This window comes from Haliaeetus albicilla, chromosome 9, assembly GCF_947461875.1.
Source record: "Haliaeetus albicilla chromosome 9, bHalAlb1.1, whole genome shotgun sequence".
NCBI classification, from domain to species: Eukaryota; Metazoa; Chordata; class Aves; order Accipitriformes; family Accipitridae; genus Haliaeetus; species Haliaeetus albicilla.
Window position 1 is genome coordinate 15,768,740 of NC_091491.1, and position 18,277 is coordinate 15,787,016.

General features: G+C 52.4%; 1 protein-coding gene across 2 annotated transcripts in view; it reads right to left on the reverse strand.

The window, feature by feature from the left end:
* The window catches only part of EPHB1 (EPH receptor B1), an 86,374-nt gene that overhangs the window by 24,543 nt on the left and 43,554 nt on the right, over nucleotides 1-18,277 (reverse strand). For both annotated transcript variants that reach the window (XM_069791803.1, XM_069791804.1), the window contains exons 4-5: nucleotides 6,122-6,277; nucleotides 2,715-3,050 (exon numbers count right to left, since the gene is read on the reverse strand). In XM_069791803.1, coding sequence (XP_069647904.1) covers nucleotides 2,715-3,050; nucleotides 6,122-6,277 — 492 coding nt within the window. The remainder of the gene's footprint in view (nucleotides 1-2,714; nucleotides 3,051-6,121; nucleotides 6,278-18,277) is intronic.

The following is an 18,277-nucleotide window of genomic DNA, read 5'->3' on the forward strand; positions in this document are numbered from 1 at the left end:
GCCTGTGCCATGGCTGCGACCCCATCTGCTGTCAGTAATAGGATGTAGGAGCAAAAATCTGCCCACCCTGAGGACGATGACAGGAAACCAGGGCAGGGACACCCCAGGCCAGCAAGGGGACCCCAGGGTCCTGGAGCCTGTAGCACAGCTTTGGCTCAGCCCTGTCCCAGAGGAGCTGCTGGGTCCACTCTTAGGGGCTATCAGGGTATGCTTATCCTCAGTGCCCAAACATGCTTCTCCCAGGAGTTTTATTTCCAAAGCTCAAACACCTGCAGAGTAGTCTCAAACCCTCCTTCAACTCTTTGCCTGCCCTGGGGCCATAGCGCAAGGGTGCTCAAAAGGCAGCATCTCCAGCCCTGCAGCCCCCCAAGACCTCCCAGGCAGCAAACCACAGGGGTCTCGGGCATCTTGTTGCAGCACCCCTGGAGAAAGCAAGATGCTTGGCCCTGGCCAAGCATGCAGTTGGCATCAGGTGCAAGCCCAGCGTGGTTCGTCCGACCCCCTTCCCTCTGTGCCATGCATTTCTAATCAGTCCCGCCAGCTATGTAACGCACCACATTGCTCTACAAAGCGCCCCATCGTATTTCAGTTCATGCACCACACAAGCTAGGTGAGCAGGTTTCCTAAAATAGCTGCCAGGCACATTGTCCTCACTGCTGCTGCTCCCTGCCCCACTCTCTGCATGCACTGGAGCAAACCCAGGGCTGCTCTGTGCCTGCCAGGGAGCTGAGCATCCCTGGAGCCAAGCATCCCCAGAGCCAAGCATCCCCAGAGCTGAGCAGCCCTGGAGCTGAGCACCCCCAGAGTCAAGTATCCATGGAGCTGAGCATCCCAGAGCCGAGCATCACTGGAGCCAGGCATCTCCAGCAGCAGCAACACCGCCCTTCCACCATCAAGGACACTGAGCCTCTAGATTAGCCAGGAGTCACTTTTCCAAAGGCTTTTTGCCCTCCAAGTTATACTTGAAAGGGCCAGAGCCAGCCAATACTGCCCTGATCCTGCACTTAATCCTACTAAAAGCCTCCATGAAAGGTACCCAAGTCTCTCTGCACCCAAAGCGGCACTGGCATGACCTGCTCGCAGGGTCAGCTCCCTATCCAGCCTTCTCTGCCCTCCTCCTCCTCCTCGCTGCGCCCAGACTGCAGGCAGCGCTGGGCAGGGAAGATGCCTCCTCCGCATGGGTCTGGGGCAGAGCTGAGCTTGGCAGGACCAGCGTGGGGCACAAGATTGTGCTGCAGAGGCCATCTTGGGGCAGCAGGAGCCCCGCTCCATGCGGCCGCACTGGGAGATGTCGATAGTTTGGCACCGCCTTTGTTTACCTGGCATATTTAATCCTGTATTTTTTTTTAATCTCTCCACATCCGCTCCAAGAAGATGCTTGTGGGCTGAAATTAAACACTTAGCTTGATTGCTGTTTTGTTAATTGCTGCGTTCCCCACCCCGTTAGCGCAGATAGCGGCATGCAGGCGGATGGGGCTGGGAGCAGCCCTGCGGGGTGAGATGCACCAAGCAGCCCAGATCCAGCCCTGTGTGGGGGAAGCGGGTGGAAAAACCCGCTGCAAAACCAAAGGGATTTTAGAGGGACAGCACCAATCCTGCCCTTGACACACCTGATGCGTTTCCATCAGGTTACCCTGCAGCCCATACTGTGGCACTGGGAGCACTTCCACGTTAATATTCAGCCTTTGCAAGACAAACAGGGAGCACTGGGGTACGGACAGATGGCCGTGGGTGCCCTGGCTGTTCCCAGCTTGCAGGCAGCCCCAGGGTGGGAGATGAGCAAAGAAACACCCCAAAAATCCCAGCCCCCAAAAAAAAGGCCTGGAAACAAGAGGCAAGTTTGATTGCACATGGTTCAAGAGACAGCAATGCCAGCCAGGCACAAGCATACATTTGTATTCCCTGGAGCCAGGAGACTAAAATATTTACAACAGGTTTCTCTGTCGTGCTCTCCCAAGGGAGCGGGCTGGCGAAGGCTGCCTGCATTACACACTGGGCACAAAGCAGAAATTACCATCCCCTTTCTCTGCCCAAAGCAGATCGGTTTCCATCCCCTCTGCTCCCTGTGCTCTTCATTGCAGCCCAGGACCAGGTGCCCCCTTGCCATCTGCACACCCACTCTGCCGGCATCCTGGCTTGGCCCAGAGCTGCTTGTTCAGTTCCTGATGCCTGATCGGGAACAGGGAGGGAAAGGGGCAGGGGAGCCTGGAAAAGGGGACAAGAGGAAAATGATGGGAGAGGGATGTGCCAGAGGAGACAGAGCCTGAACTCAGCCCTGGGATGCTGCTCCCTCCATGCTGTAATGCAGCCAGGCTGCATTTCAAGGCTGGATTCACCCCATCTCCCTGCTCCCACCTGGGAGAAGGGGGGAAATAGCGATACCATTTCATCCCCAAGCAATCTAGAAGGGGATAAAAAGCAGGTATTGGTCCTCATCCCCTTCCCTCCCACAACCCAGCTCTCGCTTTGCCCAGGGTGTAGGCACATCCTCCACCTCCCCCATTCCTCTCCCTCTCTCTTTTCCTGGCCTTTCTCCCCACTTGCCACCTTCCCCCTAGCCCACCCAGGGCTGGGTGCAGGTTTAGCACAGCCATCACACACCACTTACACCCTGGGAGCTTTTTCTTTTGGACGTGGAGCTTCCTTCCACACACAGCTTGCAGCTAGTAGGGTACAGCTAAAAAACCCCGGCACTGCATCATCTCAGAACTCACCGGCTTGGTTGGTGGTGATGTTGACGGAGACATGCTGTGGTGGGAAGGGGCTCTTGTTGGAAACCCCATTGACAGCCTGGATTTCAAAGGTGTAGGGCGTGTGTGCCCACAGGTTGCTGATGAAGACCCGGGTCTCTGTCAGCCCCAGCTGCCTGGGGACAAAGTCCACATTGTCATCACAGCGGGAGCAGGTGCGTCGGTCTGACCGGCACTTCTTGCAGACGATGTTGTAGGTGACATCATCCCGACCCCCCGTCTCTCGTGGCGGGTGCCACTCCAGGATGATGGACGTCTCATTGACAATGGAGATGACATTACGGGGTCCGGAAGGGACACCTGCAGGAAAGGAGAGTACTTGAGATGGGTCCTTGCCCAAAACGTCATGCTCAGCTCTACTGGGGGCTCCGGCACGGAGAAGGACACCCCGCAACTCTGTCTGTTGGTCTACCCATCACCTCCTGTCTTGGGAGGGATTTGGTCTCCATGGCTTTGCCTAATTCAGGGTCAGGCTCTCCCTATCAGCAATGCCGGCCCCCATCTCCGACCTCCCACACAGAGGGGTTTCACAGTTGGGGATGAGGACTCCCATGCCACAAACCCACTTAGACTCCAAAAAAAGCCTCATGCAGAGTGCACGCAGATCTATCTGCCAAGACCGATCCACTTTAATGACCAGGAGATGCCAAGATAGCTCCAGTGCTTGTGTGGAGAAGTACCTCAAACAGATTATCACATCAAGAGAAATGCCACTTAGCCAGCACCGCCCAGAAACAGAGGAGCAGTGGGTGAAAAGAGAGTCCAAAATGGGAAGTGGTTATTAACAGTTCAATATCTCACGTTGGGAGCCTGGGTATTTAACAGCATGGAGGAGAGCCGGCACTGCTCACTGGTTTGTAAGCAGCTTGGATGTTGGATGAGAGATCAAAATTGCATTGATCAAATCCACTGGGAGCCATCGCAAATGCTTCGGAGGACAGGAACTGAACGCAGCTCCGATTGCAAGCGCTGCCAGAACGGGGCCAGCGTCCATAGGGAGTGATTCAGGAGGAATCCAGGTGGGACAGCATCATCGAGGTACAAACATATGTCTGCCCAGGTCTGGGGAAGGATTTAGGGTTAGCTGGAATGGCTCTGCAGCCAAAACCAAAAAATCCAGCTGCTGGGTTATATTAAATAAGGAAAGTGATTAATTACTTGTGCTGGCTGGGCTCGGTGCTGCACTTCCGAGGAAGAAAAAGGACTTTGCCATGATGTGGGGAGCAATAAAAATGATGGAGGACTTGACCTGCGAGAAAAGGTTAAGAGAGCGAAGCACGCTTTGTCTTGGGGAAAACCATCCCAGGGGAGCCCTCCACATGTGTGTGCTGGGGAACATTGTTAGCAGCTGCAGATAAATTAGCCCCATTAGTGGCTGAGGATGGGATGGGCAGAGGCGGCTTCATCTGCACGGGGGTGACATGGCTGGTGGGATGGAGAGGTTGTTCTGCATGGAGGACCTCTGGCTGACACCCTGCTCCAGCCACTGCTGCCAGCCAGCCCAGGGGGGCTGTGGGTGGCCATTCCTGCCCAGGTCCCTGCCTGCGCTGCCATCTCCCCCCGCTCTCTTAATCGCGCCCAGGCAGGCACCGTGGGAGCCTTTCTGAGCCATTGCCACAGATACTGCGGATAAAAGTGTTGTGTTAAAATGCCTAGAGAAATGACAGCCTTAAAAAAAAAATTAAAATAAAAAAATTCCCTTCCCTTTAATTCTTTTCCCCTTTAGCAGAGCAAACATGCATGTTGGGGAGCAGTTGTCAGTGCAGTGTCCTTGCTGGAAAGCGCTTGCATGGACTTGAGGCTTCCCCAAAATTCCAGTAGCACACAGAGGAGATGTCAAAGGAGGTTTATGGGCAGATGGGTAGGGGACACATCAGGGGCAGGAGCAGGTGTAAGGACACCAATTCCCTGGGGGGAGCCAGACTGGAGGACTCACAAAGGCTGGGGACAAGGATCAGTAAATAGCAAGTTACCCCCAAAAAGCTGCAACCTGTCACAGGAACCTTAATCCCATCCCCCTCTTCATACCTTAAGCAGACAGCATCTTTTCAAGCTTTTTTTCAAGAAAAAGGGAGAAAACCATCTCTCTTCCCCAGCCCAGCAGCAAACCAGTGTCCCCCCGAATTCCTCCCCCTTTAATTGCAGCCCCTTCCCTCCTCTGCTAGGGGTACAGGGCAGGAAGCACACTTGCAGGCATCGCTGTCGGGAAGGGCTCTGGTCCAGGGCAGCACCTGCAGCTCCACGATAATATTTACCCCTCTAACATAGAGAAACTTTGTCAGCAAAAAGCTGGCACCTCAAATTAGAGCGCTGTAAAATTAAGCATTGATGAGAAGAAATAAAAATCAGCAAATAGACTTTTTTATACTGTATTCCTATAGTGCAGCAATACTGTAAATCAGCTACATAAAGAGACGTAATAAAGATATATAGATTATCTGTGGTTGTGCTACCTGCTGACTACCTTCAGTCTGACAGCTCAAGTGATCCAGCAAAACATGCAAATCCTTTCCTCATTTCCGACAAGGCACTCCCCAGCACCAAGGGTCAGGAGCATCCTCGTGCTAAAGCTCCCTGATGGGCTGATTCAAGGGCCTGGAGCATATTTGGGGGGGGGAAGGGGGGGCAGGGCAGATGAGTCTGAGACTCATGTTCCCAGCAGGCTGAAGAGCACAGCAGCTTGCTCTTCTCTCCTGGGCTCTTTTCTCACCAAAAGACAGGCTTGAGGCCACTGCTGCCATCCCAGGCGGCTCAAGCAGACAGCCGAGCAGTGATGCATCACACGCAACGCCGTGCTGAATACCAATGCTTAGCGCACCTTTTCTCCCTATAAAAAAATACTCCATCTGCAAGACTATGAACAAGACAGCAACAACAGATAACTTTAAATTCTAATTTATCCTGAGGACTATCTCCCTGCCATCACCACCACTGCCAGGGTGAAGTATAAATTCAAATGACTGCCAGAGAGGCAGGCTGTGGGGCCACCCCATCGCTCATTGTTTGGTGCGTGCCACGGCAGTGTCCCAGGAAAACAGAGCAAAGGGTGATGCAACATCATCTGCTTATGCCAGTACAACAGTGAAGGGATTCGTGCCAGCACGAGGAGCACATGAGGCAGTGCCATGTCGTGTGAAGAGGGATGGATATCCCCAGCCCTCCGCAAAGCTGAACCTTTGTGGTGGGTTGACTTCGGCTGGCTGCCAGATGCCCACCCAGCCACTCTCTTGCTCCCTTCCGCAGCCGGACGGGAGGGAGAAAATAAGATGAAAACTCTTGTGGGTTGAAACTTTCTCCCTGCCTCTGCCCCAGCAGCAGAGAGGAGTGAGACCCTGCAGCCTCCCCGCCAACCCTGATCTGTTGTTACTCACTGGTGCAGGCAGCTGCCGGTGGGTCGAAATCTGCCCGGTAGTAGCCATTGCGGCACGTGCAGACTGGTGAGGCCTCAGCGGTGGAGCGGCTGTTGGAGGGGCATGGTGTGCAGACCCCCGCACCCTGGCTGGCCTTGAACGTCCCTGCTGGGCAGGCTGCAAGAGAAAGGAGAGGAAAGTGGTTGGATGCCGAACCATCCCGGGAGGGAGGCAAAAGCAGGTCCTGTCCTTGAGACATGGCAGAAAGAAAAAGAAAAGAAAGAAATAAAAGAAAAAAGTCACAGAAAAGTTGCACATCTGCATCAGAGCTAAATGGGGTAGCACCTTCCTATGAAGCTACGATGGCCAAAATTTTCCATGCTGGCCATTAGTTATTTCTAGAGCCACCAGGAAAGCACTGAAATCACACAGCAATGGTACAAAAATTAGCCAGGCAGAGCAAGGGGGCTGCAGTAGCTCCTTTGCTGCCCACTGCTCATACCCAGGCAGGGGGACAGTGGGGGGCTGCGGGACCCCCTTCCCCGGCAGCTCCCATGGGGATGGGGACACAAACATGCAGGGGCAGGACAGCGTTCCCCTTCTGCTGACCCAAAACGTCCCTTTCCAGCACCCCAATGGCATGGCTCAGGTCTTGCATCTCTTTTTCCATGCAAAACTTGAATACTTAATTAAAAAGTTGATGTGACACCCATAACAGTGTCTTACAGGTCCATCCCATTAATCCCCTGCAGACTGGGGCTAATAACCTTTCCAGCCTTCAGCCTCCGTGTTCATTCAAGCAGGAAATGGTAACTAATTCATAAGCGAGAAGATGCTCCAGTTACAGTGAGGCTTTAATCAGTGACAGGGGGAGATTTCATTAATCAACCGTCTCGCTGCTCTGTGGTTAGACGATAAAGATGGGGTGACAAAGGTGGGGTCCCTCGTCCCTGCCCCACCCCACCAGTCCTCACCAACTAGGCGCTGATGAACATATGCTCATCCATCCTTGACATCAAACAAAACCCTTGGGTGACCCCTACAAAACTTAAGGCTGCAGAAGGTAATATCTGTATTTTGGCACATGTACTCGAGGGACCAGACCTCCAGGTCCACCTCCCAGCTGGGGGGAGATAGTTCATGGCCTCGCACATGCAGTGGTCCCACCTCCGTTTGGCTACCAGCTCTGCCCCTGCGATGCTGTTCACCTCCAAGGCATGGCTCTGCAGAGAAACACCCTAAGTGTCTCATAAACACGGCGATGATTGAGATAATGGAAAGTGCCTCTTAGCCCCTGTCTGCTGCATCAGGATATGAGGCATCTCCTAGCAGCCATGAAGAGGAAATTAATAGGAGCAAGCAGGAGTAACCACTTTGATGCAATTTCCTTGGGAGATAGTGGACCATCTAATCTTTATTGGAGCCCTTTAACCTGTCATTCAAAACTCATGAAGGCCTCTTGCTCACACAGTCTTTCCAGATATTAAAAGATGATAAAAAAGGATAAATCAAAACAATATTTTACAATTTTATTATTCAGGGGATTTTTTCCCCCGCCTGAGGCACACAACTGGCTGCAATGAACTGTCTCTTTCCAACAGCACTAACAGCTGAGTGGGGACGTGACATCCCAGAGGGACCAACCACCATCTCAAACTGCCCTTCCTCCTGCCCACCACAGGAGGACTGCCCAAGTCCTCCACATCCTACCGCAGCCATCCCACACATATGGCCTCTTAGGGAAACACTTAGGGCCATAACCCACCACCTCATGCAGACAGGCAGCTAGACACACGGGTTCACCATGCACTGCAGGACACTGGGTGGGCACATGAGGGCTTGAGGGGAAACTTCAGGATGCCAGAGCAGAAGGCAGCCGGATGCAGACCCTTTCCTGAGCCATGCACACAGCCCTATGCCCTGTAACAGCACGAGGAAGCACGCGGTTACACCAGACACACAAGGCAGGAGACACGACCACGTGTGGACACCAGACTTCGAGGTGGATCTCCATTTCTTCACCTCTCCCTTCCCATCAGCACCTCCCCGCAATGTCTCAGCAGCATTGCGCTCCCACCAGCAAGCTTTAGAATCCATGAGATGTGCAATGGGTGACTTGTGGGCTCTAGAGCTGGAGGACATGTTGAGAAAAGTGCCTGAAACAGGCTGGGCTCTTTGGAGGAGCAGGAAAGAGAGGGCAGTGGTACCAGGGAACAGCCACCTGTATTTTGATGGAAGGGGACGGGAGAGGGAGGAAGGAAGACGAGAGGGTCACAGCACTATGAACACGCCTCGGTTTAAAGCATAGGGGCACGTTGGTGGGTCGGTTGAAGGGGTTTGTGAATTTTTAATTACAATTAATCCAAGTGATGCTTTGTCAAAATACCTGAACAAAGTACACTCCGCAACCCAGTGTCCTCAGGTTTCTCTCATCACTTTGCTTATCCGCAAATTCCTGTAATCTGCAGGCACGTGGGTCTTAATTGTTATTATTACCAATTAGCTTTTCTCTCCTGTGATTACACTGTGCTTGTCTAAAGTCTCCTGCAGTTTCAGGGGAGGCTAATGCCTTCTCCTTCCTCCCAAAGGAGCAGCCCTCTGCTCTCACTGTTGCATGTGTCTCCCCTCTTTCTGAGGGAGCTGAACCATGAACATCACACTGAAGATGAAGCCGAAACCCCCAAACCCCTGCAATGCCACAGTGGGATCTATAGAGACCTGCGCAGCGTGGGATCCATAACCCTTCAGATGGTAAACACGCAGCCCGAGTGCAAGGCTTGGGTAGAGGGCTCGAGCCCAGGAGGGAGCAATAAATCACCCCACTAATGGGAAGCGCAATATTTGCCTTGATTTAAGGGCTGCTGCAAGAAAGTTTCCCAGAGCTGGGAAGGTCTGGATCCACAATAGCACCTCGGACAAGTGCGGGGTGAGGCTCTGCCTCATCTTTCCCTGGGGAAATGGGCTCCTTCTGCCGGTGCCCAGGCTGTGGCGCAATCTGCATCTCTTCAGCCCGGAGAAGAATTAATTGATTGTTGATTATGTGGGCTGGATAAGATTAATGATGTGCTTAACTACCCATTTCCTCACGTTTAAGCACTAGGAGTGTGTTTGTAAATGATGAGGCACGAAACCCGGCCGTGCTGCTCAGCAGCTTCAGCGCTTGCCAGGGCTGCCTGCTCAGCACTTAAACCCACCCCCATAACCCAAAGCTGCCTGCGGATCGGTTGTCCTGCCTGCACATCAGGGATGTCACGCATCCCAGGCAGCGACGGCCAGGGGTTTGCAGGCAGGACCCCTTTTCCAGGGCTGACGCAGGCATTCGGGGGTGGGAGGAAGCATTGTTGGGGGACTACTTAAACCCAGGTTTGCAGCGAGAAGTCATCACTGGTGGTTTGAGGGGAAATAAAAAATAGATGCAAGTCGCAATCATGCCCAAGCGGTGATGGTAGGGGTGGCAGCTGATTTGCAGTGCCCCACTGGGCTGGATGCAGCTGGGCGACTCCCAGCCAGAGCTTCTCCTCCTACCCCCCCAAAGGCTTGGGGTGGGGATTCAGCCACATCCCACATGGGGTAAAACACCCCAGACCTGCATCCCCATCACTGCCTCCCTCCTCACTCTGCAGCTTGCACAGGGCGGAATGAATTATTGAAGCAGTAGTAGCACGCAGCAGCATCGCAAGGCTTTTTGCTGCTGAAAACTCTCCTGTCTTAACTGTATGTATCTTGCATCCTTATAGTTCGGGTGCCAGGGGTCCTAAAAAGAGCCGGAGGTAAGCAGGATCTCTCTGCTCATCCACCACTGCTCCTGTCCAAGGCAAGTCACTGTCAACAGACCAGACACTCTGTGGAAAGGGTGCAAGAGCGGGGGTATCCAAGCATTTCATTCTTCAAACTAAATCCTCTTGGTTAGCACCTGGAACTTGCACTTTTTAATTACTCTCTCAGGGAAGCTTTAGTCAAAAAAAAAAAAAAAAAAGAAGAAAGAAAGAAAGAAAGGAGACATCTCCTCTATATTAACTTGCTCTAAAGCTCCCTGGAGACACGGAGTGGCATTTTTCCTTAGCAGGTTTTAAAATAGGAGCTTCTGCAAAGAATTACAGACTTCAGCTCACGATTCAGCAAGCCCACCTCCTCCCCCCGACCCTTGCCAGCACCCCGCCGCAGCTCCCTTCGCTCGCAGCAAACCAAGTCTGCACCATCCCATCATTCCCATGTCCCTAATGTCCCCACTGGGACAGAGCTAACCACATTTGCCAGGTATTCCCAATTTCATGCTTGTTTTGGGTTCCCTTTTGGATCCAATGCCTTTGCAGGGCAAACTCAGTGTCTTTAAGCACACCTGTGGTCACTCTGGCACAGCAGGTGATGAAAAGATGGGTTAGAAATAGCAGGGCTGCCTGCACAGGGTGATGTCCTCAAGCAAGCTGGAGGTATGGAGAGGACTGCCACGTGCAAAGGCACTAAAAAGCCTGGATGATCCAGCCTTGCTCCAAAAAGACACGTGGCCGGCACCTTCCAGCAACACCAGGAGATAAGCAGTGGGGAAGGTGCACTGTTGGGTTTGAGGACGCCACGGGCCAGGAACAAAGGAGGAACTGTCGCTCATTGCACTTACAGCCCTCTGGAAAAGGATTCAAGGCCATTTCCCTCCTTTCTGCAAATGACAATTTTTCATTAAGAAAAAACACTGGCTCTTAAAACTGACACTTTCTGCAAGATGTTCACAATTTTTCGATGAAACCCAAAAAACCAGAGAGGAGATGCTTGCTAGAAACCCCTTGTATGTTTTGCAGACACCTTCGACACAAAATGTATTTAACTTTAAGAACGCTAAAAAAAGAAAAAAGGGAAAAAAAAGTGCCTATCCATTTTTCAGCCTTCAAATTGATTAGCCCCAGTTACGGGTATTTTAGTGGCAAGGCAGCTCTCCTTCCTGTCCTGCTGCCTCCACGTGCAGCGTGCTGCATGCAGGCTAGGAAGCCCTCCTAGATGCTTTCAGCTGAAAGACACCATCCAGGCAAATAAACACCCACATGAAATTGCTTGCTATAGAAAAATGACATTTAGAGGATGTTGCGATTACAGGGGCAGGCACTCCAGCAGCCGGCACAGCTTTCCGGGGCGACTGCCGGCTCAGCTCTTGCTCGCCCTCATGGGCAGGCAGCACTGGGGGGACCAGTGGCACTGCGTCCCCCGGGGACACACACACTCGGCTGCAGAGGCCCAACGCTGCCACAGGCTGTAACGCAACCGATGCTTTTGGGTTTCAATCCCTTTGATGTGATGATGACACCAGGGATGCAGGCTGCAGTTTGGGGGCAAAAGCAGCAGAATGAGGCAAGCTGTAACCCACACACCCCCACTCCCCAGCAGGGGCTGCCATCTCCCCATCTTCAAAGGGCAATGAGGGTGCTGCCTTCCCACCCCACTTTCATCTCCCTTGTTATCCTTCCCACAAACATCCAAGCAGAGAGTGGGTGCCCGTTGCCAGAGGTTTAATTGCATCCCCGACTTGATGCTCTCCTGTCATCCCTTCCCTCCTGCATCTATGTTGGGGAGGGAATTGGGGGGTTGTTTAGTGGGTTTTTTCCCCCCATTTCTACTTGTTAATGATCCAATTCCCTTTTATATCAAGCCAAGTGCTTCTCCTGAGCACCTCACCCCTGGCATAGCCACAGTGAGCTCTGCAGGCAGCCGGCAATGCTGGTGGGTGTCCTGCCGCACCACCCTCCACGAGGCATCCACAAATTAATCCGGAGAGGTTTCTGTATTCAGAACAATGCCATGCTCCAGTGAGGAGGGGTGGGAGGGTACCCATCGCAGGCATCCTGCCTTCCTGACCATGCCGAGAAGGGAGACAGGGATCAGACCTGGCCCTGAAACACCCTGTCAGCCACCAAATCTCCTTTCCTACATCCAGTCCTTGGGGCAGGGTGAGGAGCATGACCCAGACAGGGAAACACCAGAGTCCGAGCAACCCCAGCCCCAAAGCATCCTCAGACAAACAGATGGACGCTTGCTCCTGCAGGGAGGGAGCTCAACACAAGCCCCTGAGCAATGCCAGAAAACCCTGGCACCCTGGGGACAGGACAACCCAGCAGAGCCTTGTCCCAGGGAGGGATAAAACTTCATTTTGGTGCGAACTTCACCATTTTTGCAGCCAAACGCACAAACTCTCACAATTTCGGAACTCCCAGAGCCGCTCCCACCTCAGGGCCAAGCGCTCACCCAACCTAATTACAAACAGCACCCACCTCATTGCATTGCATTTCCATATTTCAGCGCTGTATGGGCAGAAATTCATGAGATAAACATGAGCTTCCCAGCATCTGGGTTCACATCCTGTGGGCAACAGGCTGCATCTCTCCCCAGTGCGTGGAAGGAAGAGGCCCCAGCTCCTCGTGATGCAACCGGTTAATTAAACCAGCCCTTCACCTCTGCAGGAATAGGTTTAGATCTGGCTTGGGACATACATAAAGTCAGGGGCTTCTAAGCCTGGCCCACCATAGTTTATTTGTGAAGGAAAAGTAAAATTCAATGTGTTTTTTCCCTTCTCAGGGGTTTGGGGTTTTTTTCCTGCTCTTCTTCTCACGGCTGAGAAATGAATGGAAGTGGGGCAGGATTTCAAAGGTGCTTGCAGAGTAGGTAGCTGCACGAGGCCAGTTAGAGGCAACAGGGTGTGAGAGTGCATGCGTGTTTACTTCTCCCAAAAATCCCATCCCTCATCAACCAAGGATTTGCTCCCCTGGGGCAAACTGAGGTGCTCACAGACCATGCGCGCTTGGCTGCAAGCAAGACACAGCTGATGCTCGCCCAGAAGAAGTGTTTCTCTTCCAGGAAGGTGGGCTTGGGAAAATTAAGGGTCTCTGAATGCAGAAGAGCTTCAACACCAACAGTTTAGCTGGTGTCATGACCCTAAATGAGTTTAAGCTTAGAGCATGGCATGGAAGCAGCTGTTTTGGGCTCCCACATGCCCTGCCACTCGCTACCTGCAGCACCCCTCTTCCCAATAGGTCCATGCTTGCCCATTTAATCACCACTCTGGGCTTGACTTTCTCTTTTTTTTGTGGTTGGATGGATTTTGAAGGTCTAAAACGAAACCTCTCCCAGATCCATTTCTTGGATGAGAAAGGGGAGAGCACACATGCCCTGGGCAGACGGTGCTGCGGGGCTGCCAGCTCACCACAGAGCAGGGAAACTCACTTTGCTCTCCAAAACAGTCAACTGGGGGGGGGGGGGGGCGGGGACGGGGGACACGGACGGATGGACACAGAAACCAACTACTCCTCAAGGTCACTTTTGCAAATCACTTTTCTCCCACTTGGGTTTTGCTCCGCTTTAGTTTCCACTTTGCACCAGGCCAAGGCTGCCTGGTCTCGCGCTGCAGCTCCCCTTCCTTTCCATAAACCAACCATTGAAACAACAATGCCCAACCTTCTGCTCCAGCACTTTTGCCTGTGAAATCAGGTGTGAAACATGGCTGGCGGGCACATGGCACAGCTCGTGGAGACCCCCCAGCCCATCTCCATTTCTCCCCAGTGTTTCAGCTCTTCCCCCTTAGGAATTAAAGCACTACTATGGAGAAGAGGAGAAAGGCATTACAGGGAAGGAGGAGGCTGGCGCTCCCTTTCTGAGCACCTGCTTTCAGTGATCAAATGCTAAATGATTTGATCATACTCTAGACAACTCACCTGTGTATGCAGGGAGGTTTACTATCCTAATGCTGCCCGCGTTTATTATTACGAGTCAACAAATGAAGGGGGGATGAAGTTCTTGGCAATGATTTGAGGCTATTTAACCTCCTTATACTCTTCTTTAAAAATATACTTAGCAGCTGCAGTCTTCCATGGGCTCTTCCCTCTACTGGGGCTGTCAGCCCTGCAAGCAGGACAGAGTTGGGTTTGTCATTGCTGCCCCAAACCCTCACGAGCAGCAGAGCCGGGAGCTATCTGAATAGTAGCTGCAAATTAAATGCCGTGGCACAGCTCTCCCTGGGGACATGATATAAGGAAAGGGGAGATTGATTTACCAGCAAACAGACAGAGGTGTCCAACCCGCTACTCCTGGGCTTCCCCACCCCAACCAGCGCTAGATGAACATTTTATATCTCTGCTGTATGTTAAAACCAGAGCTAAGGGGTGGGGAGGAAGCCAAGAAATCCATTCTACACCAGCGATGACAAACAATTTAAGGAAAGAAAGGGTGAGCAGGATGGGCGTGCTGCCAGGGAGCCGGACGGCATCAGGAGCAAAGCGGCCAGGGGAAGCACTGGGGCTCCAGCGGCAGGGCGGGAAAGATGAGGTCTGCCCAGGCAGAGGCTGCTCCCACCCCACCTCCAGCACCCCCAGCCCCACCACTTTGTCCATTTTTAACAAACATGGTGGTTTATCACAGCCAGGTGCCCTGTCTTAATGACAGCACAGCTGTAATCTGGATTTCAGGAAACGCTTACAACCTGGGGCACGCTTGGTTTTAATGAGGATGATATACCTAAGGCTCAGCTTAAGGTGGCTGGTACTACTAAGGCAAGCAATGCTCATGTACCACCTTGGAGATGCTGATGTGCATCAGATTACACCAGTTCTGGTCAATTGGGCCAAGCACAAGCCAGAGAGAGGACCACCAGGAGCAGTCCCAGTGAGCAGGTGCATCCCCAGCACTGCAATGTCACCTGCAATGAACCTCCCAGTGAGTTTGGAGCAAACGACTAGGGAGGATCAAGATTCAGGCCACGACTCATGTCCCAAAAATACAAGCCCCAGAAGATGCTCTGCTCCCCCCCCAGGCATTGGGCTTGATACAGGAGTCACGGGAAAAGATTATTTCCCCTGTGAACTGCAGCACTGAGAGACTCCAGGAGTCGATGGACATGCACTGGAAGCCGTACGGAAGAGCTGATACTTTCATGTACCACTTAAGCCAGCACATCGTGTTCACCCCTCAACACCTACGTGAGCTATCGAGCCACCTAATGAGCAGGAAAACGAGCTACCACAAAAATTCATGGTGAATCTCAGAGAGTAGCTCTTCCCCCAGGTACAGAAGTGCTGGCAGGAGCTGTAGTTAGAAGCCCCCTGAAAACGATGCATCTTTGCTTTGCAACCAGCAGAGCCCCCCTGGAGATTTAGGGAACCATCCATGTCACTCCATAACTCCAGCCTCTCTTCTGACTCAGAAATCGAGGCAGCATCACCCCTGGGCTCCCCAAAGCACAACCTCGCCCGGCTGGGAAGTAAACATCTCCCATCCCTAATAGGAACTAATTAAGCACCTTTTCCTCCTTTGCCAGCTCACACCACACAGTATCCCCTCAATCTAGAGAACATCAAGTGCTTATTAATTACATCTGAAGTGGTTCCTCATTAGTGCTGACACCACAAAGGATGAGTCACCCTGGGATGGGGGAGAGCTTCAGCCGCAGGGCCAGGCTCATGCTGCCAGCACAGGGATGCCAGCATGGGCAGGGACACATGGACACACAGCTTCCTTGCATCTGTGCCGTAGCACTGGAGGACATCGTGCCTTGGGTTGCACTGGCGTGGTGGGATGCCCCATCATGGAGCAGGACACCCCCCATCCCAGCAGAGATGAACCCTGGGGCTGCGGTTTGGCTGACTGCTTGAGGACCATGCCCAGGGATGGATTCGGCATGGGAGGATGAATTCGGCAAGGGGAGGACGTCCTGACCAAGGCACAACTGCTCTCCCACATCCCTCATCCACCCCAAGAGCTCCTTGCATGGAATTAATTAGAAAAGTAATTAAGAGAGCTCCCCTATGAATATTTATAATGGAACGAGCCATAATCACCATTCCTTGGAGGAAAAGTGCCTTCCTACTCAGCCGCAGAGAGGAGAGGGGAAACACAACACCAGCCAGGGGACCAGAGGCACCGTCTGCTCCTGCCTTCGCATGTACTTGCCCACACACAGCCCCTGGGAAACTGCCTCCATCATCCCACGCAGGCCTGAGCAAAGCGCTCCCTTTCCACCCCTGGGGGTGGCATTTTCGGCAGCAAGCCATATTTCCCACAGTCAGGTGCAATTTACTATTATTTCTGTATATGAGCATCACATACATGTTTTGTATGATTTCTCTTGCTTTTAATAACACCTCCTTTCCCACCCTAAACAGTTAAATGGTGGCCACTGCCATTGACTTGCCCTGCTCCTGCCTAGTGCCTCTTAACAGCCCTAATCTCCTGGAGCCACAAAACGCCTAAAAAGCAATTTCTGAAAGTTTTACCCGTCTCCCTTCTGCTTACTTCTTTTTCTCCATCCACACTCTCCCTCTCCGATCTATTCTTAAAATTTTACCTGCCCAAATGACTCACTGTCAAGCACCTTTTCCCAGTAAGCTGCTGGCCAAGTCCCCACCTCACTACCTTCATCCCAACTTTCCAACACCCCCAATGTAACAGCACAGGAAAGCACAGGGGACCATGGAAATTTTGACTTTCCTTCCCAATTCCCCTCTCTCCGCACATGGTTGAGCTTGAAAACTCTTCCCGACCCCACTCCAGCTAGCAGGAGAGCTAGTCCCAGGAGCATCCCAACCCCTTGGCAGCTGAGCTCAGCTACCACTGGGTGCCACGACGGCTGACAGCATTCGCTACAAAGAAGTATCTTGGAAAAAAATGTTTTCTTGTGGCACTTGGGCTCCACTACCAGATAGAAATAGGAAGCAAGGAAACATGAAAAAGTGAAAATAACAGATGGGTTCCTCAGGCAGCGCATTGCTGCAATGCTGGGGGCAGAAGAGAGGGGACCGCAAGGAAGACGAAACAGTTGGATTCCCTTCCATGTCCCTCACCCTTTGAGGTTCTCCTGCAGCACTGCACCCACCAACGGAAAATTTGGCCAGGGCCAAATTTCCACCCTCTCCTTCCTGTATGAGGCTGGCTTGCAAAAGATGCTTGGTCCCAAGGGCAGAGCAAGAGCAAAGGGAGGAGGTAGAGATGATGTTCATCCCACAGTGGAAATGCTGGTCTTTTAGAGACCCCATGCACCAGAGCCACCTCAGCAGCCACTGAGGCCAAGCAAAACAAACCATCTGAGACCCCAGCCTGCAAGGAGTTCAAAGGAGAATTCAAAGCAGACAACAGGTTATGGTAACTTAATGTAACTCAGCTCCAATCTAACTACCATCAGGTCATTGGTGGTTGCAAGTGTTGCTACACGGAGCAAGGAGCAGCTCAAAGCAGTTTCCAGGCTGAAGCACAAGGGTGGAAAGCTATGGTAGCTCATCCTCTCCAGCTCACTGACAAGCAAGATGTTCCAATGGCTCAATGTCCAAGTGGAAACCAGTTGCAAGTGGTGCCCCTCCGGGGTCCATACTGGGACCAGCACTATTCAGTATCTTCATCAACAACATAATAGGATTGAGTGCTCCCTCAGCAAGTTTGCAGATGATACCAAGCTGAGCGGTGCAGTTGATTCGCTAGAGGGAAGGGATGCCATCCAGAGGGATCTTTACAGGCTTGAACAGTGGGCCCACATGAACCTCAAAGTTCAACAAGGGCAAGTGCAAGGTTCTGCACCTGGGTCGGGGCAACCCCCAATATCAGTACAGACTGGGGGATGAATGAATTGAGAGCAGCCCTGTGGAGAAAGACTTGGTGAACTGGTGGGTAACGAATTGGACATGAGCTAGCAATGTGCGCTTGCAGCCCAGAAAGCCAACCATATCCTGGGCTGCATCACAAGAAATGTGGCAAGGAGGTCGAGGGAGGGGATTCTGTCCCTCTACTCCGCTCTTATGAGAGCCCACCTGGAGTACTGCATCCAGCTCTGGGGTCCTCAGTACAAGAAAGACATGGACCTGTTGGAGCAGGTCCAGAGAAGGGCCATGAAAATGGCCAGAGGACTGGAACACCTCTGGTATGGAGAAAGGCTGAGAGAGTTGGGGTTGTTCAGCCTGGAGAAGAGAAGGCTCCGGGGAGACCTTATTGCAGCCTTTGAATATATAAAGGGGGCTTGTAAGAAAGATGGAGAGAGACTTTTTACCAAGGCCTGTAATGACAGGACAAGGGGAATGGTTTTAAACTGAAAGAGGGTAGGTTTAGGTTGGACATAAAAAAGAACTTTTTTATGATGAGGGTGGTGAGATACTGGAACAGGTTGCCCAGAGAAGTTGTGGATGGCCAATCACGGGAATTGCTGAAGGTCAAGTTTTTTGG